Genomic DNA, 26,178 nt, shown 5'->3' with positions numbered 1-26,178 from the left:
TGTAATATGGTGGAGAGGAGACCAATTATGTTTTACAACAAACTCCATCTATATTATCTGTTCACACATAATTACCGTCGCATATAATAATCAGTTTAGTTTTGCTTAGTTATTGCTGATCTTTTCACGAGTTTTAATATAAAAACAAATTATTTCTCTTGATATTGTGTCTATGCAGTATAGCAGCATACACAATGTATTACAATGGAAAATACAAAAACAAAGCTACTAAGTTACTGTAATGCAAGAAATAGCCTTTAGCAAATGGAATTATACTTATATACTTTTATTATAAGTATTAATAAGTATTAAGTATTAATACTGCATTGTAGGATAGGTAAGGTATCAATGGCACAAATATAAGAAACTATTTTCCATACATTGGAGGATGAAGTCTCCAAGTATGTGATGATGATTATTTATCAGCAGGTCTATTTTTCTAAGTGGAAATCGAACACATTAACTCTTTTTGCGGCTACATATAATTAATAATGTTGTGCGATCTTTATTATTACATTTGAGGATAAGAAAAGGAACAAACCTTAGACACCGTGGGGTTGCTTTTTGTTAATTGTACACCTTTATTGTATGTTTCTTTAGCATGGACTTCTCAGTAATGAGCAGGTATGGTCTCCATTGAACAAAGGCCTAGAATACAGTACAGGATATGATGAAGACGAGAGAGAAAAAAAAAGAAGAGGGTTCAGAGAATCAGCACAGGCTCGGCGAGCTTCACTGCTGCCAAATCTGGGACAAGATAAGTTTGACAGATCAACGACTATCAGCAGAATGAAGCTCGTCCTCGTCACTCACTTAAAAGCCCAGTGTGTAACATTTATGGAGATTTAATTGCCAAATGTACTCCCCCACTATCCAAATATGTTTGCGTATAATTGCTTTTCATTGCCTTTAATATGTACTTTTGACAATGGTCTTGCTTTATCGAGGCCGCCATCTCAAACCTGTGAAGGCCACCGTAGTTCTATGAGGGAAACGTGTCGGTGAATGAAATCGTCCTCCGTTGGCCATTAACTGCAGTCTAACCATTAGATGACGCTAATTTTCACACACTGGACCTTTAACTACCCCCGTGAAGAGATGTTTGTTAAATTAAAACAACAATGCTAATGATACAGTGCTAAGAGGAATCTATAAAAAGGGGGAAAGTGAAGCAAGTAGGACTCGGATGAGTGAAACGTAGAGGAAGAATCATCCGTCCCAATCAACGCAGGTTGTTGTGGGAGGCGTGGGCTTCTCCAGCAACCATGGTGAGCACCTGGCCTTTAAGAGGATGGTGCCGTGTTGGTCTTGTCGTCACGGGTGACGGGGATGCTGCGCTCGCTGCGGCCAGTTTCACTCCCGCCGGAAACCTTTGGACCGCTCAGGGTCAGCAGACCGTCGGCGGCCAGGGAGCAGGTGATGGCTGATTGGTCAACGCTGTAGGGCAGGCGGTAGCGGCGGTGAAACTCGCGGGCGATGTACCCGTGGTCGTCCTGGAAAACAGCAGGGTTAATGCAGTGATGGAGGCAACAGTGGCAACATAGAAGTTTGTTTTTTTCTTTAATTTCAGGAACAGCTCACTCCAAGAAGGAAAGTCTGTGTTTATTTTAAAGCTCCAGTGTATCATTAAGGAAGGCTTATTGACAGGAATTGTATATACATCCTATGAGTGTAATCACATTAATAGTTCGGTTTTCATAGCCTTAGAATAAGCCTTTACTTCCGGTAAAGGCCTTGTTTCCACAGCAGCCTCAGCAAAACAAGGCCTTCTGAAAACCAGGTGTGTTCTCCACATACAGCAGAAAAGTTGGTCCATAACAGCATAGGAATACAGCTATTCTGCAATGTTTATGGACTGGCACTAGTTTCAGTAGTCAGCACTGGGACTTACCCAGCATTAATTCTGCCATTTCTCCCCTTTACAAGCTTTTAAAGTTATACAATTAGGTGGTCTCATTCTTCCAGCTGAATGTGAAAATATATATATGTAAAAAAAAAAACATCAAATCAATCATTTGCTAAAACACTGATCACTGATATCACAGGCTAAGTTCTGGAATGTTGATCCTCCTCTTAGAATATATTCTGTTAAACATTGTTATCTTTGAGCAGTTGTGTTGCATTTTCCAGGACATAATCAAGGTAACATTACTTTTTGAAGGAACACAAACTAAAGCTGCCCACATTTGTCCCTTCTACCCTTAAAAAAAAAAAGGTGTTTATTAAAGGGAAGAAGAGCACTACCTGTCTTTCTCCATGCTTTCCCTGGATCTCCACATAGTCATCAGTGACCTTCACACTGAGCTCATCAGGGGAGAAGTGCTTCACATCCAGGTGGATTGTGAACTTCTCCCTGTCAGACCTCACCTGAGGAACACACACACAAACACTGTATCATCATCATCGTTATCCAAAGACTCCTAACTTAAAGTTGCCCCTTCTTGGACAGTTATGTTCATATAGAACAGAATAAATACAAAGAAATGTAATGTAAAGTCAGCAAGGTATATGAAGATAACTTAATACTTTAGCTTGAAGACGTTGTTACCTCAGAGATGCCGGAGTTTGCAGAATCCAGTAAGTTGCGGAAGACTGAGTTTCTGTAGTAGGGGCTGATGGTGGAGGTGGCGTAGGGGAAGAGGTCGTAGTCAAACAGCCCCTCTCCAAAAAACTGGTCAAAGAGTCGGGTTGGGTAGACGGAGCCCAGGGCGCGTCTGAACCACGGGTGCTGGATGGCAACGTCCATAGTGACTGGAGGCACTTTGACCTGCTCAACTCAGAGTCCAGCAGGTGAAGCGAAGGGAGGTGAGCTGAGTTAGAGAGAGAGAGAGAAGACTGATGATTGAAAAGCAATGAATTGAAGAATGTTCTCAAATTGCTGTGTCCTCTGCTCTCCAGCTGCCTCCTCTTTATATACCTGAGAGCCAGAAAGAGCGGCTTTAGCCACGATCCCTCTGGAATGACATTATCTCATGGTGGGTTGGGCCCTGTCAGCAGAATCCGGGGTGAGGATAGTGGAAGCCGGGGGGCACTACTGGGTCCAGACCCTGCTGTGACCCAGTGCCACCCGCACACCAGACACCCAGAGCTGCCAAAACAAACCCAGCTGAAGGAACGCATGACAGAAACAATGAGGCTGGGAAGGAGGGATTTCTCCTGAGTGATAATGCAGTCTGTCTGTCAGTGACATCATTCTGCTGGGATGTTCTTCCTGTGGAGCTGGACTGGAGGTTTTGGCAGTGTGGTAATGTAATGAAGTACAAACACTTTGTTACTGGACTTGTATCTGTATCTGTACTTTACTTAATTATTTGTATTTCTAGCAAGTTGTACTCTACATTTCCCCTCACTATCTTAATAATTCAGTACTACCACATATAATCAGAAGAAGAGGAGTTGATAATGGTCTGTGTTTATATAGCGATTTTCTAGTCTTGATGATGTGGTGTCTTGCTCAAGGGCACATATAGACTAGCAGTGCCAGGAATTTAACCAATAACCTCCTAGTTCCAACCCTAACACTTTCTGGTGAGATACTTTTACTCAAGTAAGACTGGGTTTTGGGAAGGAAATGTTTTTATTAATATTTGACTTCAAACTGTAGTACGTAACGACATTGAACGTGACAAAACAGACAACAACGCAATGGACAATCCAGCAGCTTTTTTCTGCTCGGTGTGTGGCTGTTTGTCTCGACTAGATGTCAAGCTTTGAATGACAATAGACTGCGGGCATTGAAGAAACTCCGGTCCGCTTTTCTGACGCCCAATCAACTGACTCTTGTGGGTCTGGGTCCATCTGTATTATTGGGTACCATTACTCTGGTACTCCATAAGATGGGTAACGAAAAATCGAACAGTTGGGGCTGGTTATTTTTTGTACTATTCCTAATGGAAACCCAAAAAAAAAAAGACCTGTACAGAACCAGTCCACTAGGGGGAAACACGCCACTAGTGACATCTAATGGTGAGACTGCAGATTGTAACAAACAAAGAAAACATGGCAGCTCAAGATGGCAGCCTTCTTAATGAAAGGGCCTTGCCTTAAGTAAATATTAAAGGCCTTTTCTAAAGCTACGAAGTAGCTAAATTGTTTTATTTCTTTTTAAAGCAGTTATACACTTATACAAACATAGAAAAATATAAAACCTCAGCGCAGTGTGAAAACAGTTATGTGATGTCCCAAAAAACGAGTTAATTAAAGATGAGGGTCACTTCCCATGCCTGTTGTTTCACAACCAGTGGTTTCCCGCCGCCTGCATTAGTCTAATCCCACAGGGCTTTGGTCAGTTAGCCCAGGGGCTTAGCTGCACCATGCACGTACAGGCACAGAGATACTGGGCAGCAGCGGCTGGGGCAGTTTCGGGGCCAATTTGTAGAAGGTGTTGGTATAAATGGTTGCTCGTTGCCGCAGACCAGACATCGATGCAGTTACACTGGCTGCCGTACAGCAACATCAGCAGTTTGGGGTTTTTATCAATGGGACGAACAAAGGCTGTGTGTTCAGTCCTTCCGTGGCTCTGAAAAGCTGTTTTTGCCAACAACCTGGCACCAGCAGAGTGAACATTCTCACTTTTATCCATTTACTGCCTTTTCCCCTGTTTGAAAAATTTAAAAGGATAAAAGAATGAGGAATTAAAGCTGGAATAATAACTTTTATTTAATTCTAAACTGGTTGCGCAGTGCAACATTATTAATATTGATCCAAGATTAAAGTCTTTTTGTCACTATATTATTCTCTTGCCCACTAGAATAGGTTTTTCTGAAAATGACAAAAGGAATCACTTTATTTATTTATTTATTCATAAAATTCAAATTCTGAATAATCTCTATGCAATGGTTTGACCCCTGCTAAGTCATACCAGCTGTGTTTGCTATCACTGCATGGGCGTGTGATTGTATTGCTGAAATAAATCAGTAGACATAATGTTTCCTTTAACTGTGCATGACAACCTTGGATATCTGGGGTTGAACTTTGAATTTTGCTGCCCCCTGCTGTACGGTTATCATATCACTTCCACACTGCACTCTCATTATCTCTCAGAGCCACGTGCAGCTTCAGAAGCCACTGATTTCACTTCAGTTCTGAAGATGAGACAGCTCTATATGTTCAGCTGTGATATTTCTTCATTTGTGACTATAACATACTGCACATTTTATTCACAAAAGAAGGACTCCCTGCTGGCAGCATCAGTGACAAACGCCTCCCGGACACATACAGGCTTATGTAACGGACGTTCATTGCTGTGATTATTCACAGTAATAACGTTAGCAGTGGTCTCCACCGACACAAATAGGCCTTGTGACTCCTGGATTTCCTCACCCATAATTGTCATATGTCTCGGGCCTTGTTTGAAGGAGGTCGTCTTTTTTTGCGGCCATGGAAAAAACAACCTAAGAATACTATTTTTTTGCATTTTGCAAGTTGAAGCCTTCTATGCAAATGTAGCTGTTTACTTTTTAAATTAATAACCAGTCATGTGGGGACAGAAGTGGTGTCCATGGGCCTATGGCTGCCACATTTGGTACGTTTATGTCACTTGGGTAAATCCGAACAAAGGATTCCAAACACCAAAGTGAAACAATAACACATTTGAACTTACTGATGGAGGCAGCGGTGGATCAACAACTCCCGTGTGCTGGGATGTGAAATGGTGATTTTCTCTATGGACTTTGGTGCAGGAGTGAGTACATGGTTTACAAACTTCGATTTGTGGGTGGATAGATTTTATCAGGAGATCCATTGGGAAGTGCCTTAAACTCTGCTTTTCTTTCATGCTATCAGTGATTGTCATGCTATCCCTTTAAAGTTGCTTTTGCCAGTTGGGAAGGAGCAACAGATTTTAGCCTGAACTATGACTTTAACCACTTCTCAGCTTGCAGTGGTAAATATTTTGTCACTGAGACACGTTTATAGAAAACAAAAAAATGACATCAACAGTAAACAGTAAACATCCCCTGCTGCTGTAAAGGCTGAGGGTAAATGGATAAATCCTCCATCTCTACATACATTATGAAAGCAGGTATAGTCGCTCTGTTACTCATGTTCCGTGTGATATATTTAGTGCGCGATAACAAGCTCAGCAGCTTGGAGGAGGCAGTGGGAGGATTCCTGGTGCTCTCCCTGCAGATCCTGAACAGGCTGCACAACTGTGAGGCAGCACGGCTCACACACAGTGCACAGTTAAAAAACCTAGCACTGACATTTAGTACACATTTTCGATGAGGTCCAAAGGTCAGCCATCATTATAACTGTGTGGTGTCCTCTTGTGTACAAATAAATAACCTGGATGAGTAGGTTTATGTCATTGCCAGTAAAAGCCTTTGGTCAGGCAGGACAGGAGTAAATCACCATCCTGCTTTCCACACAAATTTACCTCACTGGCAGTGAACTGCTCACTTCACCACTGAGCACCAAATTCCATAGAGAAAATCAATGCTTTTAACTCACAGGGACACCGGAGCCGCACGGTCTACTGTTGCCTTATTTGTTAAGATTGTGCCACTTAAAGAAATCCAAATAAAGTTTTCAAACACTGAAGACGCAGAATAAAACATTTGAACTCACTGATGGAAGGAGCAGTGGATCAAAAACTAGTGTGTGTAGTGATGTAAAAATCACACGTTTTCTCTATGGACTTTGGTGTGGAGAGCATACTCAAGTTTCCAGAAGAAAGAGACTCTCTAACAGCGTTCTTAAGATGCTGTAGACATAAGCAGGCATTCATTTTATACAACCGTACTTCAAAAAAAAACTACACTAGTTCTTTAATTTTTGAGTCCATATAAATTCCAATTTATTGCCATATCGTCTTGTTAAAAAATTTGCTGGAGAGTTTCCTCAAAACAAGGGGGCGAGGAGGACGAGTGGGTGACGATGCAGGGAGCAGAATGTACTGGAGTCCACTGGGTGTTCTCTTTTATGTGAGGCCATGAATAAAAGAGTGACTCATACTGAGCAGCCTGTCCTTCATAATCAAGCAGCAAGAGTGAGGTGAAACTCTAAACCCCACTTTCGTCTCTACAGGGGGCTGATTGCAAAGGAGTAACTGCTTGAATTAATTGCCCCAGTTCATCGACTTTGAGAAACGGGAGTCATTATATAAGTTGTATCTGCTGTGGATACCTGTAAAAAATAAATAAATAAGTACTTGATCTTCAAAATATCTTATTGCCGTCATGTTTCATATATACAACAAGTGTTTCAGCTAATAATGTTTGTTGCAAGAGGGGGCAAAAAGTAGAACTGAGGCCTGAGAACTGTTTTTAAAGGTCAAGGATATTATATCTTCAGTCACGGTTGTCTATCTTTGGACGGATTTTTGCAGACATGAAACAATTATCCAGAAAAATACAAACAAAAAGTGTGTTATCCTAATAACCTTCCATCCAACACAGGGGAGTGTATCACCGCTTTAGAAAAACGAGGGACCTTGCTTTCTCTTGTTGTCGTCGTCATCATTGTTACAGATATTTTTGGATGCCTTTCATTGCAAGGCATTTGTATCCATTGTGTGCTTTGTTCCACTAAAAAATAACGGCAAAACTCAACCCCCAAGTTTTTGAGAAAAGCCCTGTGAATCATGCATCCAACGTCTATCTCTACCATTCATTTTCAATGGGGGGAATATAGCAGGAAAAGCCGGAATAAGTGAAATCAGGAGCTTATTGTGGAGGTTAGCACAGCTGGCTCAAGGCATATGTGAACTAAGCAGCTGCTTTGCTATTTTTTACACAATAGCAGTGGTTGAAAATTGCACATTTAGTGCACATTGTTCCTGGTTTACTTGTTTACTTATGCACTAAATGTCTGCTGCTGTTTTTTCTTATTTCTCCATTCAAGTTCAGTATCACCACACTTAATGCTTCACTTTGAACATGAATGTGCAAATTAAATCTGGGCGTTTTTTTGTGATTTTTCTACCCTCTAATGTGTAAAACCCCCACTGGTTTGGAATAAATAACACAGCTATAATATAATGAATGCAATCTATAGTGTTACATTATCAATAACAGTCAAGCACAGGCTGCTCCTAGGTCAGGGGTCTGCAATCTGTGTCTCTTCAGCCCCTCTGCAGTTTATTTTCCTCTTCTTTTCTTTTCAACAACTAAGTTTTTAGAGTTTTTTTAAAACATTTTCTGCATCACAGCCAATGTCTACATCAAATGCGAAATTGAAAACCTCACCAAACTCGACAAACAAATGTGAAATATTGAAATATTTGAAATATGGGAAGCCATTTGGAGTCCTGTCCATCTTTGGATCCACATACAGTTTATGCCGGGCAGGTTTTCTCAAAGTATGAACTACATAAAATACAAATACTTATTTATTCCAAAGTGGGTTACTTTTAATTTCATTAATTTTCCACAGACAATGGAAGGACAAGGTCTAAATTCTGTGTACCCAAGAATTTGGGTATAAACAGCATTGCAATGTCAACAGTTTTCTTTTTTATAGATACTCAAATGCAACAATCTGTATATAAAAATATACAATTTATTCAGGTGGAGAGAAAACAAAAAATGGCTCTTTTTATACTAAAGGTTGCAGACCCCTGTCCTAGGTGGTGGTGGGGGGCCAAATCAAATTCAGCTCAGGGCCCCATAAAGATTTGGGCCGGCCCTGGTGGTTGGCAACTAAAATATATATGGAATGATAAAATGTAAAACAAACAAAAAACTCATTAGCAGTGCTGTTACGCACCATTATTCTCTAATGATAAAAATAATAATAATAATTAATATTATTAGCAAGTCGTTTACGCTGTCAACAGATGAGGGGCGGGTTCACTTTGCTGTCCAATCAGACTGAAGCTGTTGCAGGATCCTGTCATTTTATTCGTTTTGAGTAGTTGTATTAACACACACACACACACACACACACAAAGTGTCCACAGCTGACTTCTCGCTTCAGACACCTGTCACTGCGAATTTTCGTCGCTGCGTGGAGCTCGCGTGGACGTCATTATTCACTCCATCCACTGTGTTGACTTCCCCCCACAGTGACCCGGTGTCCACGCAGCGGAGCCGGTCCACAGCTAAAATCCACGGAGGACGCGGGACTGAGCTGTGCCTCGTTTGTCACGCGTACGCACCAAGTAGGGACTTGTGAAAAAAAAAGAAAAAGGGGGAAAAAAGATCCAGGAAGCAGCTCAGAGTGTCAACAATCAGCCCAAACCAGGACAGCGGGTGACGGTGAGAGAACCGCAGGGATGATGAGAGACTCCGCTGCTCCGGTGCTGGAGCGGCCTGGACTGGAGGACGTGTCCGAGGAGGAGGACGTGTTCGCCGCGGACGAGAGTCCCAGGAGCCCGAGGCAGCGGGAACCAACCAGCAGCCAGGTGAGGCTGTGTTGTCATATTTTATGTGTGTAAACAAAGTACTGTATTTATATATATATATAGGACGTCGTCTTCAGAGTTTGTGTCCTATCCTCCATTAGTGCACTTATACTGTGTTAAAGCTCATATAAGTGGTATTAAAGCTGCACTATGCGGTTTCTCTGGTGGTCAACGTTTTGTGAAATGTGGAAGTATTCTGTGAAATGCTATTTTGGTAAACGTGTGTTGTGACATGTGTTTTGTGAAATGCTGTGAATGCTGTCATATTTTTGGAAAATATCCCCTGCTTGGGTTTTATCGCAGGTGCCAGGAGAGACCACGGTGGTGGACGCGGCAAAGGTGGAGAAAGAGAAGAAGCTATCCTTGTCCCAGATGGAGGAGGAGTTTCTCCAGCTTACCCTCAGAAAGCAGGTGTCTTACAGGTAGGAAAATAAACTGTACAGTTGAAAGGTGGAATGTGGCCCACTGTTACTGTCAACCAGTTTGACCTGAATGTTCCACTCCAGCAGCCAGCTCCTGGCTTGATTGACTTGCATTCCATGATGGTATCCACCTACTCTTGTGTGTGATATGTATCACACACACGAGCTGGCATGCATATTTAAAATCACATTCAAAGTGAAACTGAGGATGACTTTTACCTCATGACCAGGCATTAAACCTTCGGGCAATGCCAAGTACAATAACTCCACCAAAGTCGAACCTCTTGTTAACTCAAACTATAGCAAATCCAGCATCCTGACTCTAACGTTCTTATTGAGCACTGTGATGTGATGCTTGAGGATTACTGTGTGCGATGCATGCTGCTGCTGCTTTATCGTTATTTTAGCAACAACAACCAATCACATTTTGCTGCTATAGAGATCGTTTTAATGCTAATGGGCTGCTCAAATTCAACTCCATATTCATAAAAACTGGCTCCATTTTAGTTTGAAAATGCCATGTCATGTTTTGGTCTAGACAGGCACAAAGACCTTTGGAGACAGTGACAGTGACCCGCATTTACTTTCTGTTTGGTTGACATATGCCATGACTTGACTATCAGTTATGAACCAAAAACAATGTTAACGCTTACTTTTGGTTACAGTTTCTTACATCCTAGCTGTAGCACCCAAAATATTTAATCCTAACTCTAGCACCCTTAGTCTTGCAACCTAACTGTAGCATGCTGTCTTAAGCACCACCCCAGTTAATGCATCCAGACTCGAGCACCCTAATTTGTGCATCCAAACGCTAGAACCCTAATTGTTGCATCCTAACTGTAGCACCTTAATTCTTGCACCCTTTCTCTAGCACCTATAACTCCAGGGTTCTAGTTATATATAATGTTCGTGTTCTAACTCTTGATCTTAATGCTAGAGCCCTAACAATTGCATCCAAATACTAGTAACCCTAATTTGTGCAACTCTTGCACCCTAATTATAGCACTTGAATTCTTGCATTCTATCAACCCTTATTTCCTAATTCTAATACCATGATTCTATTTATGGCATCCTAACATACCTCTTGTGCCCTAATGCTAGAGCCCTATTATCAATAATATATATATCTATTGCATCCCAACTCTAGCATCCTCATCCTTGCACCCTAACTATAGCAACCTAACTAGCTCTCATTGCAGTGCAAACCCCCAACTCTTGCATCCTACCTCGAGCACCCTATTTTAAAGAACTAACACAAGCAGCATCACTTATCACGAGTAACCAGGTGATCATTGCATTTACGCATGTGTGACTGTGCGTGTATGTAAACAACAGATGTGTGACTGATGCAACGAAAATCAACTGAGGTTGGCAGAGTTTCAGTAGGCGTTCACAAGTCTCTCCACCGATCAATGTTTCTAACCACCCACCTCATATACAACCACATGTTACCATGTGACTCAAGATATGTAGGTCACATGATCACAGCTGCCTGGTTACCTTTATCTGTCTCCCTGTGTTGGATGAGTTCTTGGACTGGAGCAGAACAAATGCATGCGTGTAAAACCATACATGAGCACAACCTACACAGATACTGCTATTTATACAAAATGTGCAGTGAGAATGTGTGAACCTCAACTAGGATTGTTTTTTTTTTTTATGTTCATGGTCTTTATTCTGTTTTGATACGATTGATATAAACAAAATTATTGATAATCTAGCTCATGTTAAATGACGGTGGTTCCGAAGTTACTTTTATGATACCGCGTACTACATACAGTGTATAGATAATACAGTAAACCCAGTAACTTTCATTTTCCTTAAACTACAGATATTGCCTTTTGTTTGCGACTTAAAGCAGCAACATGTAAGTGTTTTTTGTTTCATGATGTTTTTACTCTGCCTCAGATTGGTCTTCATGAACAGATCAGCAGTGTGTGAACTCATATGAAAATGGCTTGATTTTAATTTATTTACAAGTTACCTAACAGTTTTGAATTTTCCTAATTTAAATAGTTTGATAGGAAAATAATGGATTGTACAGTTCTGGAAGAGCCATGTTTTTTTTATTGTGTCTGACTCACTGTCCGTTGTGAGTAGTATTAGTGTGCTGGTCACAGACAGAGCGACGTGCACACTATATGCGATGCAGTTCAATGCAACCGATTGAATTTCAAGCTTAAAGTAAATGGCTGCTAGAGAAGACACAATAAACCAACAGATTTTTACCCTTTAACTAAAAGCTCAGCTCATAAAATCGACACCATCTTAAGTCAAAAATATCTTGCCACTTTATCTCATGTTAGACAGCCTTTTCTGATGCTCGGTAAAGCGCAGCCAGTATCCCTCTAAAGTTAAAATGTATGCTTCTTTCAAATATTAAAAAACTAAAAGCCCCTGCATTGTGAACCACTTACTTCCTACACTAAAGTCCATACAGAAAATCAGCAATTTTAAATCATGACACACAGGAGTTTTTAATAAATGTTTTCACACCAGCAGCTCCTTTGTCCTAATGAGCTAAGAACTATACATACACTTGTACTTGCACTTCAGTTTCCAGTCAGAAAAGCTTCTTTTCACATTGCAGTCCTCTGTTTTTTTTGTTTTTTAAAATATTAATGCTATAGCTGTTGCTGTTGCCATCTCTATGAATGAAATATTGGCCTGTCTGTTGCCTTGGTCACCATTGGTGTGTGTGAATCGCTAATCTAGTTGTGGTCCCTTCTCATAAACGGGCCTCTCTTTCAACAGCTGTCCTCGTCCCTGCTCCTCACAAACCTGCTAAATTAAAGCTGGACTCACTGTACCTCGCTGGTTTCTGTAAGAACAGCGACAGTGATTATTTCTCAGTTCATTTAAAAATGTGACATGGTTGTTTCCCAAACCTCAAATGTCTTGCTTAATCCACAAAAACAAATACCCACTTTCCTGTCAACACAGCAGAACATGTTTACGTCTAACAAGCTGAAGAAACACTGATTATTTGATCATCAAAGATTCATTTTGTAGTTGATTACTAATTGATTAATTGTTGCCGTCTCTTGTCTTAGACAAACAGAGCCACGCAGACTGAATTATTCAGAAAGTAACATAATACGAAGCTAGACGGTATTGTCGCACTGATTTTGACGTTTCTAAACCTGCTCACTGTCCTGCACCAAAGTCCATGGAGAAAATAAAAATTTTGAGCTTGCAGGAAAACAGAAACTGCTGGTCTACTGCTGCCTCATTTAGTAGGTTTTGTCACCAAGGTAAATCTGAACATAGGATTCCAAACACCAGAGTCACAAAATAACACATTTGAATTTACTGAGGGAGGCAACAGTTGATCAAAAACTCCTGTGTGCCGCGATGTTAAATCGCTGATTTTCTCTATGGACTTTGGTGCAGGGAGAGGGAGGTTTGAATATGTTACAAACTTCTGAAAGAAAACGTATTATTTGGTTTTCATTATAGGTAGGAGGTGCGATTCAGTATTAGGCATGTGAGATGTTGAACTAAATAAGTAAATAAATGATTGGTCCCATCTCTCAGGTGCTTCCACTTGTGTCCAATTTCAGGTGAATCTTTCCGTGAAAGGCTGGATGTTTAAGGTCAGACAGAGACACAGTGAAGCTTCTTATGTCACAAACAACAGAAGGAAAAATCTCAATATAATCTGTAATCCAGACAGGATTATTGTGCGTGTCAGAAGTTGTTGGGGGGTGGTGCCAGCTGTCAAAGCCGTCAATTTCCCTGACTCACTGTGCTGTTATGTAAAGATCAGCTGTATCTGTGGCACTGGTACTCTTTCCCTCTCTCTCTCTCTCTCTCTCTGTTTTTGTATTTGTTACCTCTTTAGGACCTTGTCGGGACCAGTAGTCTTCATGGAGACCAAAACCTGGTCCTAATGAGGCACAACCTGATTTCTGAGGAACTAGTTGAGTTTAGGGCTAAGATCTGAATTCTGTTTAGGTCAGTTTTAGGCTGTCCAAATGAATGGCATTCAATGCAGTGTCCTTAAAAGGATTGCTGCGCAAACCTGTGTGTGTGTGAACATCCTGAACTTCACGATGAGCATGCAGGATTTGAAAGAGATATCAGCAGCACCCACACACTGTACTTCAGGGAAACTGGAATCATCATCAGTTGTCAGGAAATGCTGTGGCTTGTGTTAAGTTGACATCTTTTGCTGCAGCTAGAAGACTCAGGGTTGACAGGGGAGATGGAAGTTGTAATTATCTTTAATTTTCATGATGACACTGAGTAGGCATGGGGCGGCATGAATACTTCATGTCATAATTATCCTGTTAAAAATTCCCATGGTTTATAATAGTGCTCTGATGATTAGCATTATTGGAAACGGACCTTTATTGTGTTGGTCTGTGTTCGTGCACAGCTATAGAGAGCATACAAATACAGAGGAAATATTACCTCATATACAACTAATGCAAGAAAAAAAATATTACTCAAGTGACCAAAAACTGTTGTGTAAATGTTGCAAAGTTACAAAAAAACCCACAACTTCCAGTGTTTGGGTGCCGTAGCTTTGACCTGAGAGCTGACAGGAGTGGGTGGGATGTGTAAGTTAAGGAGAGACAGAATCTTTGTGGAGGATGTTATTTCTGTTTTAATGCTATTAAACGTCTGGCAGCAACTTAAAAAAAAGTATTTAACTGTCTCCATTATCTGCGTTTCCCATACTGTCTGTGGTGGTTCTGAATCCGCCTCGGGCAACAAACACACTGATGCTCCCAACCCGATGATCATGATCGACACATATTGATAAGCTGACTTGACCGGCAGAAGTCGTAGGAGTGGGGAAGAACAATGGACTTCTCTTGCCTCAAGCCAAAAAAAGAAGTTGCATAATGTAGCACATTAGCACGCCAGATGGTGGAGTGTCCACAGATTACAAGACAAAAAGCCAAAATAGCAGAGTTTTAGCCCAACAACCCAGAAATGTCTCAACTCTTTATAGACTCAGTAGTTTTCAGTGTGAATGTACAGTTTTCTAGGATGATAAAGTGCAAACTCAGAGTTTCCTGTCTTGTTTATTCTAGATGATGAAACATAAATTAACCCAAAAAAGACAACAATTTGACCTGTTTTGGACTTTAACACCATAAATTAATAAGTTGTGGGACTAATAAAAGGCTACTTATCTCTTATCTTAATACTTTGATGGACTTTTACTAAAGTACTAGTAAAGTTACTGGTCTAAAACTCTAAAACCATAGCTTATTTGAAATGTACCCACACAAAAAGTGAATTCATCTTTTGACAGCAGTTGGACACTCTTTTCTGTGTTGTGCAAAAAGAACAGTCAACTGTAAATGTATAAATTTAATTATATTTCTTTTCCTAAATGATCCAAAGAAGAAGCAAATGGTTTCATTTTGCATTGCTTTTTTGTATTTACTCAGTAATGAATCAGCACATAATTATGTAAAAGTAAAATTACTTTCAGTTAGTGGGTCCATCTAAGCTTGATTGTTGGGTATTTATGTTTAATCTTTTACTCTCCTGCTTTATTTAATGCATTCATATAATCTCCTGAGCTCCTGTTTTCATTTGAATGCCTTTTAATCCTGCACTTACAGTGACAGTTCAGGTTTTTTTGAGGTGTGGTTGCATAGTCAGCGCCGATTGCGATGTGTTCACCCCCAGTGCAGAGAACAAGCCCGAGAAACACATGCCATCTCTCAGATAAAACATAGCTGCCAGCAAGCATAAACATATTTTAGCCACTTAACAAAATGTTGTTTCAGACAAAAACATTTACTGAATATCCATTTTTCCTTGAGTTGTTGATGTGCTGTGACTGAAGCTGAAAATACACGGAGGACATTTGGTTTCAGTGATGACCTTGGTGTCTCTGCATCTGAGCCGACTGAGAATTCATTCTTAAACCGTCTTGACGGTCAGATCTGTGTCCAACATGCTGAGCTTGTGTCGGTGTCATGGTGCTTCCTTTGTTGTCTCCTTTTCTCTGTCAGGAGCATTAATCCTTAACATTTTCAAAGCAGACCCAAGACTTTTTGTCTATCTATATCTCCTGTAATTTATATTTTAGCCTCATTTACTCCATCGTATTTTGCTATATGGTGTTATTTCATTAATTTTCTAATCTTTTGTCTCAAAGATGTATTTTTGGTACAATACAATACAGCAGTTGTGTTCCTCTACCAGTGTGAAAGTAACAACACAACTCCACTGTGCTGCACACAGTGAACTGATGACCTGGTTTGAGTGGGCGACAGTGGAAAACCTCGTAAACACTGACGCCACAGTAGCAGCACACTGCTGAACTGCCCGTGACCGTTGCATTGTGCGAGCTAATCTGCTTCCCTGCTCATTCTACTGGGCTGTTAGTTAGTTACAGCTGGTTATTTATAGTGGTGGTGTTTCACAGCAGTTGGTGTTCAGAATATTGCATTACTGCCGCCATCTTGTCTTTACTCTGTCTCTTCCTAGAATCCATCCAGTTAGACTGTTGTGACAGATTAAGATTAGAAAATTTCAGACTTAATTATGATTTGAGGCTGAGGTTGGAAGATGCAATATTGTTGTCCTCCACGCTATCCAACTATTGTCTTCCACCGCGTTGATCCTTTAACGTGCCTCCAATTAACTTCCATCTCTCTGGATTTACTTAATTGTAATCTGATTTGAGTTGCAGTCTAAAGAAGGCCTAAGTTGTTTCCTTAATGGTACCCCAAAACAGATGAGGCAAGCTTAAAGAGACAGTTCAGGCTTTTAAAGTGTGGTTGTAGGTGACTCTGACACAAAAGGTCAGAGTCACTCCCGGAACCTACGGTCTGCTGACCTAGGTCTGCTACTACAACTATTTCCACTGCTACTGCTACTACTTCCACTTCCGCTGCTGCCACTACTACTACTACTACTACTTACACTACAATTGCCACTTCTACTGCCACAACTGCTCTGCTACTACTACAATGGCTTCAACTGCTACTGCTACTACTATACTGCTCTATGATTGCTTTAATTCTGTACATACACACATACACCCCCTTGTTTTGTGAAAGATTAAGGTCATTTTATTGTTGATTTTGACATGTAAGAGAATTTTCTGCTAATTTTCAATGTCAATATATTATTGAGTTGAGTTGAGTTATAATTTATTAATTTATTGATTTTTTATCAAGTACAAAATAACCCCCCCCCCCTAACTACAAAAATATGAGTTGAGGAAACAACCAACGATTAATCAATAATGAAAATAATATGTATAATAATAGTAGCAACTCTATGACTCTATGGGGGTGGAGTGGCTCAGTGGTTTAGACCGGTACCCCTGTGTGCAGAGACATCATGGTCACTGGTTCAGGCAGGTTGTAACTCAATTCCCTTGTAAGTCGCTTTGGATAAAAGCGTCTGCTAAATGACATAATAATAAATATTGATAATACATAATAAATGCCAATAATGTAATGTATGACTCCTATAGTCCTGTAATTACCTTTGTAAAGTGAAACATTAAACCATATATTTGGATAAAATCAAGTCTACGTCAATAAAACAAAGTCTAATAATATTTTTAGACACGGTTGCATCTTTAGCTGTGATCACCACAGCATCACCCTGCTCATGTCATGTATCACATGTTTGTCTCTCCAGTGTTATTAATGAGAGAAAAGGGCTTAGTGCTTTGCTGTGCTGTGTTCTCCATCTCATTAGGAACATTGTTTGCTGTGAGGTCAGGTTTAGGATTAATGTGACAATTTTTAATCAGTCACAGAGGCACAAAGAAAATCAGGTCACTTGGGGGGTGTTAAAGGACCTCTCTCTAAATTGTGCGTCGTGCTGTCGAGTGATATTTTGTTTGTCATGGAAATCCAGAGTGGGCGGCAGATGAGAGGGGACAGTGATAACCAGAGGAAGAGACAGGTGTGTGCGTGCGTGCAAAAGACATAAAAGCACTAAGATGCACTCTGTCTATCAAGGTGGATCAGAACCATAAACACATTGGACTATAAGAGCAATAAGAGCCATTTTTCAGATGTTGTTTTACTTTGATTTCTGCGCCTACACACCAAAAATACATAATATATAATACAGGGGTGTCCAAAGGTTTCTGGGGGCCTTTTTTCCCTTCTTTTTAACAGTAACATTTACATACAAATGCACTGTTTTATAAAAATGTAATTTGCATTGTCACAATTATCATTTTTAAATGGAAATGTAACCAAATCTAAGATGTGCAGGAGTGAAAAAAAGAAAAGAAAATTTGATTTCAAGGCACAACTGCGGGGCCTACAACATTACACCGAGGGTGGTGATTGGCCCGTGGGCCATAGTTTGAACACCCATGGTATGATATTGAAAACACATCTTCTTTTTTTTGTCAGTAAGATACAGTTGAAGGCCCTATATGCAACATTCTGTCTCACAAGTTATCAGAAAACAAATATCACTCGAGTAAATATGAAGGAGTAGTAGTACAATGGAGTCGTATGCTCATATTGAAGAAAATATTTGAGCTTTGGAGAATCAAGTCGTAATATTATAACTTAGAACACTTAGAACTCTTAGAACAGTATCCAAAGTACTCATCTCTAACCCATTCATAAATGTCTCCAACGTCTATCCGCACAATTTTACCGTCCACTCGATTATTTGATAATCCATCAATTCATTTGAGGGTTTTTATTGATCTGATATCAACCTGTTGTTGGTCTTCTGCTTCCTTTGCTCCTCTGTGACACTTATGTTCATTTTGTTTCAAAATGTCATCAGTTTAAATGTTGGGCATTATATTTGTTACAGTTTTCTGTCATTTTATGTCCCAAACAACACATTCTTAATGCTTAATCGAGAAAATAATCAACAGTTTAAGCAATAGCATTAAGCATTTTTTCCCAAATGGCTCCTTTTTTCCCTGTAAATAAAAATACATACTCCTAAATAGGCGGATACCGAATCCTACAGGAAATAGAAGAGCTGCAAGTTCTGTTACACAGCGCCCTCATGTGGTTGCACATAGAGAAGGGCCTGCGTGTGTATGTGTGTTTTCAAATTATGGCTTATAACTAATTATATTATAACTAATGATTATATTCATTATATAATCAAATTATAATATATAATATAATTGACTTCAGACTAAATAAAACTGTAATTCATAACTGTAAATTTTAATTACTTTTAATTACTTATAATTTTAATTAATTTGTTATTTTATAATTATTTTTATAGCACTCAAGATAGGGAGGTTCACTATACTAGCCACTGCTGTGGAATGAGTAATGGGAGTTAGTTCACCAAGATAAGCTGTAGGTGGTGCATCACAGGATAAGAAGGCATAATAATACATAATGATACAATTAAAGTACAATTGAAGTATTTACAGTAGTAGCGCTACTTGTCAAGGAATGTTTCTCCATCAGTTCACACATTCCTCCTCTCGTCTGCTGCTTCCCCAATTTTCCCAGTGCAGCAAAATATAGAAGCCTGAGTGTTGTTGTTACAGTCATGTGATTTCTAAACATAATCCTTTATTTACTGACTCTGTTTCCATTGCAGTCATTCGCATTAACCTATTTCACCTCCTTCAAGTGTAAAAACCTTAGTGAGATATGTTTTTCAGCTTTCTGTTTTTGTATGAAGATTTATTTAATACAAAAATGATTTCATAATTAGACTAAAGTTTGTGTCCCTTTGTAATATTTTATTACACTTGTTGAGAAAATGTGCAATCTTGGCACGAGAAAGTTGCTGTCAAGTTATCTAAGAGCCCAAAACCTCACACAGAAATCCAACTATTTTATTAGAAAACACTTACATATGGCCCTAAAAGTATGTTTTATGTCATTTCTGTGGCCCGGTATCAGATTTTTACTGGATATAATCTATTGTCAAGTAGATGTGAGGAGTTAGTCACAAGTTAGTGAGAGATTTCCAGTCAGGCATGTGGTAGAGCAGCTAAGAGTGAGGCCCTCATTGTTGTCAGTTTGCACTTCCTGGTTTTAGCCGGGCAAGCAGTGCAGCTGAAGTCCAGACGGTGTGTGTGTGAGTGAGTGCGTGCGTGTGTGTGCGTGTGTGTGTGTGTGTGTGTGTGTCCGGGTCTGCCTCACGTGGAGGTGACTGTTGTGAGAAACTGAAGAAGAAGAAGAAGAAGAAGAAGAAGAAGAAGAAGAGGACGCTAACAAGCTGAACTTAGCCAAGAACGAAGAGGAAGTGAAAGAAGCGAAGCGGAGCAGGAAGGCAAGAGGAAACAAAGAAGAGGGAGAAGAGTGAGTGACAGTCACAGGAAGAGTGTGGACTGATACTGATAGTGCTGTGTCTGACAGCGCTCGTACGGAGCGGAGACGTGGAGAGGAATGTGGGGGGATTATCTCTCCCTCAGGACTCCATGCTAATCCCTCACTACACACACACACACACGCAAACACACCTTGTGCGTCTTGTAAAAGACCTTTGGATTATTGCCTCGTTCCTGTGTAGGGCAGCCATGTTTGTCATAAAAGTGTAGTAAAAGCGCTCATTGTTCGTTTGTTAGTTTTACTGTGTGTGTTAACCTTTTTAAGTGCGACTTTGTTTCAACACAAGTCAGGTTTTCAGTGCTTTCCTTAGCAGTTTAAGTAAACTCTGCGCCTTTGGTTTTAGATTTTGGACCACAGTGTACACATTTTTGCCTCAGTGGTACAGGTCGGAGGTCACAGCAATCAAATGAATAGACTGCACTGAAGCACCTGTGGTCAGAGTGTCTTGTTTGAGGAAGCTAAACACATTTTTATAGACTCGTATACATTGGATACCTCCAAACAGCAAGAATTCTTCCGAGAATCTAAGGAAATAGACACTTTTTTGTAGATCTTTGTTGCTCAGAATGCTTATCCTGCCAGAATATGACAGGTGATGTGACCTCTGCAACTGAACACATTGTCTGTCATGGATCTGGACCTGGGACAGGAGGCTGGAGTGGCGAGTGAAGAAGACGAAGAAGTTTTTTCAATTGTACAAGAAGTTGATGGAGAGTACAGCTCGGACTCCTCCTCCTCTAATACCTCTCGCCGCTCCTCCTTCACCCTCCTTCCACCGTACCCCCCGCTCTGTGTGGAGGATGAGAAGGAGATGCTGAGCGGCTGCTCCAAGTCTTTCACTGGACTCAAGATCTTCACCCGCAGGTAAGAAGGAATGAGAGAGAAGAGAGGATGCATGAAATGGCTTCAAATCTGTGACAGTGACCAGCAGGGGGAGCCATTGGTTAAAAAACTGATGAGACAGGCTGTAATGTGCAAGCCTTTTGTATCTACACTATCTGTCTGTCTACCACACACACACACACACACACACAACTAAAGCTAACCTTACATTAATCATAATCTGACTAACCTTATTGTAACTGTAGCCTAACCCTGAACTTCAGCTAGACTTTAACCTAACCTTAATTTGAACCAATACACCCCAATCTGAATTGACCCTTAATTGAAACCTAACCTAAACCTAATCTTAACTTACACTAAACCTTTATGTAACCTTAATTTACTCTTAACCAAACCTTAACATAAACCCTTTAGACACTTCATCTTTTAGATGAAGTGTCAGAGCTTTTCTGTGTGTTTTTACATGCAGGTAAGACACATTTGTGGGACATAAACATCTCAGCTAACTAGCAAAAACAAAGGCAGTATAGTACAACCTCACCGTAACTTATACCTAACCTTACTATAACTTCATTCTAGACCTACTACTAACTTAAATATCCTGTAAGTAAATAAAGCATTTCTTGTCTTCGCACATTATATAGGTTAGAAAATAGTGGCCCGAGAACAAAAATGACATGTGTAGCGTATACAATAATTCTGGAGTTAAAGCTGAAAATAGTTTCTCTCCAGTAGACACACAGGAGCCATAGTGAGCTCAACTCCTCCTCAAACATGGTGTCAATAAAAAAAACCCCTCAGCATGCTTTTACACGTGAGTCACTGCACCTGCTCCTACACTACTGCCTTTGTTGTGCTAGCTAGTTGAGATGTCTATGTCCCGCAAATGTCTGTTACCTGGATGTAAAAACGCACAGAAAAGCTCTGACGCTGAGGAAATGAAGTTGAGAAGAAGAACAGAAAGAGGTGCCGACTCCTGCTGTGAGGCTGCAGGTGCCGCTAAAGACTGGCGCCACCAACAGTCTAACATTGGGGTGTCACAGTATTTTCAACCGTCCAAATAAGTCCCAAATTTCTCAGTGGATTCCAATATACATTTCAAAGAGAGCTGTAGTTAATGATTTATTTATGTCTGTGTTAACTTTTTTGTATACAAGCAAGGACCTAATTTAATGAATACATGTTAAACTTGCATGAGCAGGTTATAATAAAGTAAAGGATATGGCTTGTTGTATGTTTTACATAAACGTTTGTGAGCGGGACCAGGTTCTGGACTTCCACAATTGCCGTCTGGGATTTCAGCATTTTGGGAGCCAGTGACGTCACTCAGGGGAACAGTGGGCTGCACTTGTCTATGCCCGGGGAGCATTTGGGGTTTGGGTGTCTGGGTTACCCGGGAGTTTACATTAATATTCTATACAAAGACTGACAAATTGTGACGTTCGCTGACTCTGGTCCCCACTTGAGAGGGTGGACCAGACTTAGAAACCTCATTTGTAAACACTTTGCAACTTTTTTAATCACTCAAGTTAGGTAAGGTGGTCACTGAAGTCAGAAGTGATAATTTTATCACTTTACAGGGACTTTAAATTAACCTTTTTTTAACCTCACTATAAACCTAACCTTAACTTAAACCAAACCTGACCTTAATCTAAATTTACCTTTACTATAGCTTTAATCGAAACCGAATCTTATCAGAACTTTTAAACATGCCTTAACCGTAAAACTAAATAATGTATGTTATGTGGACTTGCAGTTTTTTTTCCCCAATAAGGAAGGCACGTCTCCAGAATGTGAATGTGTAAACACACTTACATGAATAATGCTGTACAGAGACCACACACACACACACACACCTTAATTTAGACTGCTGTAGAGACTCTAACCTTGCTCACTTATAATAAATGTGATGACGTCGACCTCTAGACCATCACCTCTCACCCTTTCCACATCTGTAGACTTTAGATAAGAAGCTAATTTGATAAGGCGTCAGATCTTATTAAAGATGCAGTTCACACATTTGAGAAAGAATCTGGCCTGGGTTTTTCCCACTGTGCTATTTCCTGCTGTACCGGTAAGTCAGGGCAGGATAAGGATCATATTTGTGTGTGTTCTTGTGTGTATAACCTTGCCAGCGGGTCGCTCGTCATCATGTGGACAGGGGACGCGATTCCCACAGCAACAGGGGCTGGCTGCTGTTGTCATGCCAACAGAAACAACGGTGACAGTTGTGCCTTCAGCTTGACCAGACACTCCAGTAAGCCATTGTCAGTGTTCACGGGTGGAGAGCACAGTCTTATTGTGCAGCACTTGCAACTAATTTGGCTCGTCTGGGGCCTGATTAGAAGAGAGAAGATGTTGTGTCGTGTTCACATGCTGTGGTCAAAGGCTTGTGCTCATTATTAGTTTGCCATTGGTTTGATTATCAAACGGACAGTGTCCAGTTTTGTGTCCTAATATGCGGTGGAGGATAAAGCAATAGATAATGGATGGATGGATGGTTTAATTTAGTCAGTAGTCCTAGCTTGTACTGTCTAGCAGGTGATTGGTCACAGATGTAGCTAGACTTTCAGTGGATGAAATGCTAGGCCTACAAACCCCTGAAGCAACGTCCGGTTACAAAAAAACTATCTGGTGACGTCAAGACATGTTGTTAGATAGGTCAAGCCTAGAGCTGCAACTGAAAATTATTTTCATAATTGATTAATCGGTTCATTATTTTCACGATTAATCGTTTGGTCCATAAAATAATATGAAAAAAAAAATGTTAAAAAAAAGTTGATCAGTGGAAGAAGAAAAAAGTGAAGAAAATATTCACATATAAGAAGCTGAAACGATCAGATATCTTTTTTCTAATAATGAAAAAAAGCTTCAAACCGATGAATCGTTTATCAAAATTGTTGGCGATTAATTTAGTAATCGGTTCATCGAGTAATTGTTTCAGCTCTAGTCAAGTCTCATGATGGAAGCTATACCCACACTCAAAGGATAAATGAATTATGTATTTGACTTTCTATTTTTTGGAAATAAGGACAATAGATGCATAAATAAAAAAGTGTCGCCATCTTGTGCCATCATGCTTCTACTTCTATCACACACTGGACAATTAATGAGTCATGCAATGTCTGAAGGTTTGAGTCGTCCGTCCTTGGCCTGTGGTCACAACTCCAGCTCTTTCAGCCGCCGTTTTACATGATATCATTGTTTATTTGTCTCCACACATGCTTGTGTTACTTTTTCTTTGTTTTGGTAGTGAATGGATTGGTTTGACTTCTCGATACCATCAAAGAGGAAGCCATTTGCTTAGTGTTGTGATTCAGCAGCTGGAGGTGAAGCGTCTCCATATAGACGGTGACTAACAGTCACACTGCGTAACAAAATATGGTGATGTTGTGACACAAGAAAATTGGACCGGTGCGGGACATCATGAGAGCAGAGTGTTAAGTGACACATTTTTCAGGTTGACACCACTGACCCTGTTTTGGCTGCGTCCGGTCAGGAACATGTTGTCGGTGTGACTTCTGAGGCGAGTAAAGGTAAAAGCAAACTAAAGTTTAAAGTGTTGCAGAGTTTGATGGAGTCTAAATTGTGCTCTTGGGAGTACAACTGTACAACAACGGAAAAGAAAACATAGTCATTTAAAAAAAAAAAACTTCGAATAAGATTAAAGATTTAATTGTTAAAACTGCACAAATGCAGTAGGTGATGAAATGATTACCGAGTTAAATCCCCATCTATTTAGAATACAGCATTCCTTCTTGACTTACACACAAACAGAGTGCCGCATGAAAGCGGTGTCACGTCACTATTGCTCTTTCACGGGCCCTTTTCCGTTTCCTCTTTCTCACTGTGTGTGTGTGCATGTGTGTGAACATTCATCAGACAGTTCTGCACTCAGCTTGTCGAGGAAGTGCATTTAGTTATTTTCGTCCTCTCAGGCATGCTCCCTGTTTGGGTCACGCCCACTTTCTCTCTCACCCCTCTCTCTCTCTCTCTCTCTCTCTCTGCTCTGTTCACGGTGTCACTGTTGACCGTGGTTTAGTGCGAGGTAAAAGACGAGTGGAGGCATGGATGGATAGTCCTCCTTTCTTTTTCAGGTCGGCTTCTTATTTCCTAATCTTTTAGTACAATGACAATAATGTAGATTGTTTAGACTAGAATATAGCAGACAGATGTAGTAATCTGTATCTGGTGCTGCTTCATGTTGTGCTGGATTATCACCAGTTTGGTTGAACAGATTAGTCAGTGGTCTGATGCAGTGCTGTGTTCCTCTTCATCTATGACAATAAACCTACCATTGCAAAGGTCGTGTTACCTCAGTGGTTCACATCTCAATGGAAACACATCAGTGCTTGTCACAGCTTTAGTTTTCAAATCATTTGTGGAAGTGTCAGTGCACACAAAGTTGTATCATTATGGTGTACCATGCATTTAGCATTTACCAGAGTTGCTGGTATATCCTTCTGTTGTGCAGTGATTATTGTTGGATGGTTCCTGTTTTTTGTGGTTGTGTGAGGTGTGACTGATCTATATTAAGTGAGGGCTGAATGCTGTGCATGCTCTCTGCACCAAAACCAGCCTTGAGACAAGTAGCCTCACTTGAACTGAGAACTGAGTGTCTGCCAGTGGGGACACAAGGAAAAACAGATTTTAGCCTCTTACCAAAAGAGGCTCACCTAATAAAATGTATGCTTGTCTTACTCTGTAATATCTTCAGAAAATGTAAAGTATATGACAGTATTTTCTACCTCTCACTTGGAGACAGCAGTGGTTCAACAACTCCTGTGTGTTCAGTGTGAAAATCACTGATATTCTCCACAGAGTTTGGTGCAGGAAGTGTTTTAGAAAGCAACGTAAACTTCAATTTATAGTTATAAAAGACTGTCTGATTGTGAGCAGACGTAGATTTTATGAGACAATCAGTTGAAAGAGGCTGTGTAAAGGCATGGCTGCTGTTGCAAAGTGGAATACTTCTCAACTTCTATCAAAAGCAATGAAAAAGATCCACATGTGGCAGAAATAAAACAAAGCCATTGATTTAAATTGTGTATTATTCTTCTATAGTCCGACCTCTTCATCAACAGTCAAGAATTACAGGTGTCATAGGGTTTGTTGACCACTCGTGTTCAAACTGGGTCTCTTCAGTGTGTGCCAGTGGTGGCTTTTAGGTGGAAAAAGGAACGTGTTTGTGAATTTTGTCACAGATAATTTCCCAAATGTAAATAGGGCTGCAGCTTTCCTATGTTTGGGAATGGCTGCTTTACTCCTTCAGCAGTGGAAAAAAAACACACACGAAAGA

The 26,178-nt window shown here is 40.3% G+C and overlaps 2 protein-coding genes across 10 annotated transcripts in view; one reads left to right on the top strand and one right to left on the bottom strand.

Moving 5' to 3' along the window:
* Positions 1 to 565: 565 nt before the first annotated feature.
* On the bottom strand, positions 566 to 2,874 carry cryaa (crystallin, alpha A). The gene is made up of 3 exons (XM_058622609.1): positions 2,549 to 2,874; positions 2,245 to 2,367; positions 566 to 1,493 (listed from the first exon to the last, which is right to left on the bottom strand). The coding sequence occupies exons 1-3, from the start codon at positions 2,744 to 2,746 to the stop codon at positions 1,284 to 1,286; spliced, it is 531 nt and encodes a 176-aa protein (XP_058478592.1). The 5' UTR covers positions 2,747 to 2,874; the 3' UTR covers positions 566 to 1,283.
* A 6,019-nt stretch (positions 2,875 to 8,893) lies between these two features.
* The window catches only part of LOC131455096 (diacylglycerol kinase zeta-like), an 80,568-nt gene continuing 63,283 nt past the window's right edge, over positions 8,894 to 26,178 (top strand). For 4 of the 9 annotated variants that reach the window (XM_058622598.1, XM_058622597.1, XM_058622604.1 and 1 more), the window contains exon 1: positions 24,874 to 24,976. Coding sequence is in view for 2 of the 9 variants with exons in the window: in XM_058622605.1 (XP_058478588.1) it covers positions 9,215 to 9,343; positions 9,647 to 9,765 (248 nt within the window). In the remaining 7 variants the exon portion in view is untranslated. Of the gene's footprint in view, positions 9,344 to 9,646; positions 9,766 to 19,760; positions 20,901 to 24,873; positions 24,977 to 26,178 lie in introns of those variants that run through there. The other 5 variants (XM_058622601.1, XM_058622600.1, XM_058622599.1 and 2 more) reach the window with 3 other exon arrangements.

This window comes from Solea solea, chromosome 2 (assembly GCF_958295425.1).
Source record: "Solea solea chromosome 2, fSolSol10.1, whole genome shotgun sequence".
Lineage (NCBI taxonomy): Eukaryota > Metazoa > Chordata > Actinopteri > Pleuronectiformes > Soleidae > Solea > Solea solea.
This window is presented reverse-complemented; position numbering and strand designations above follow the sequence as displayed.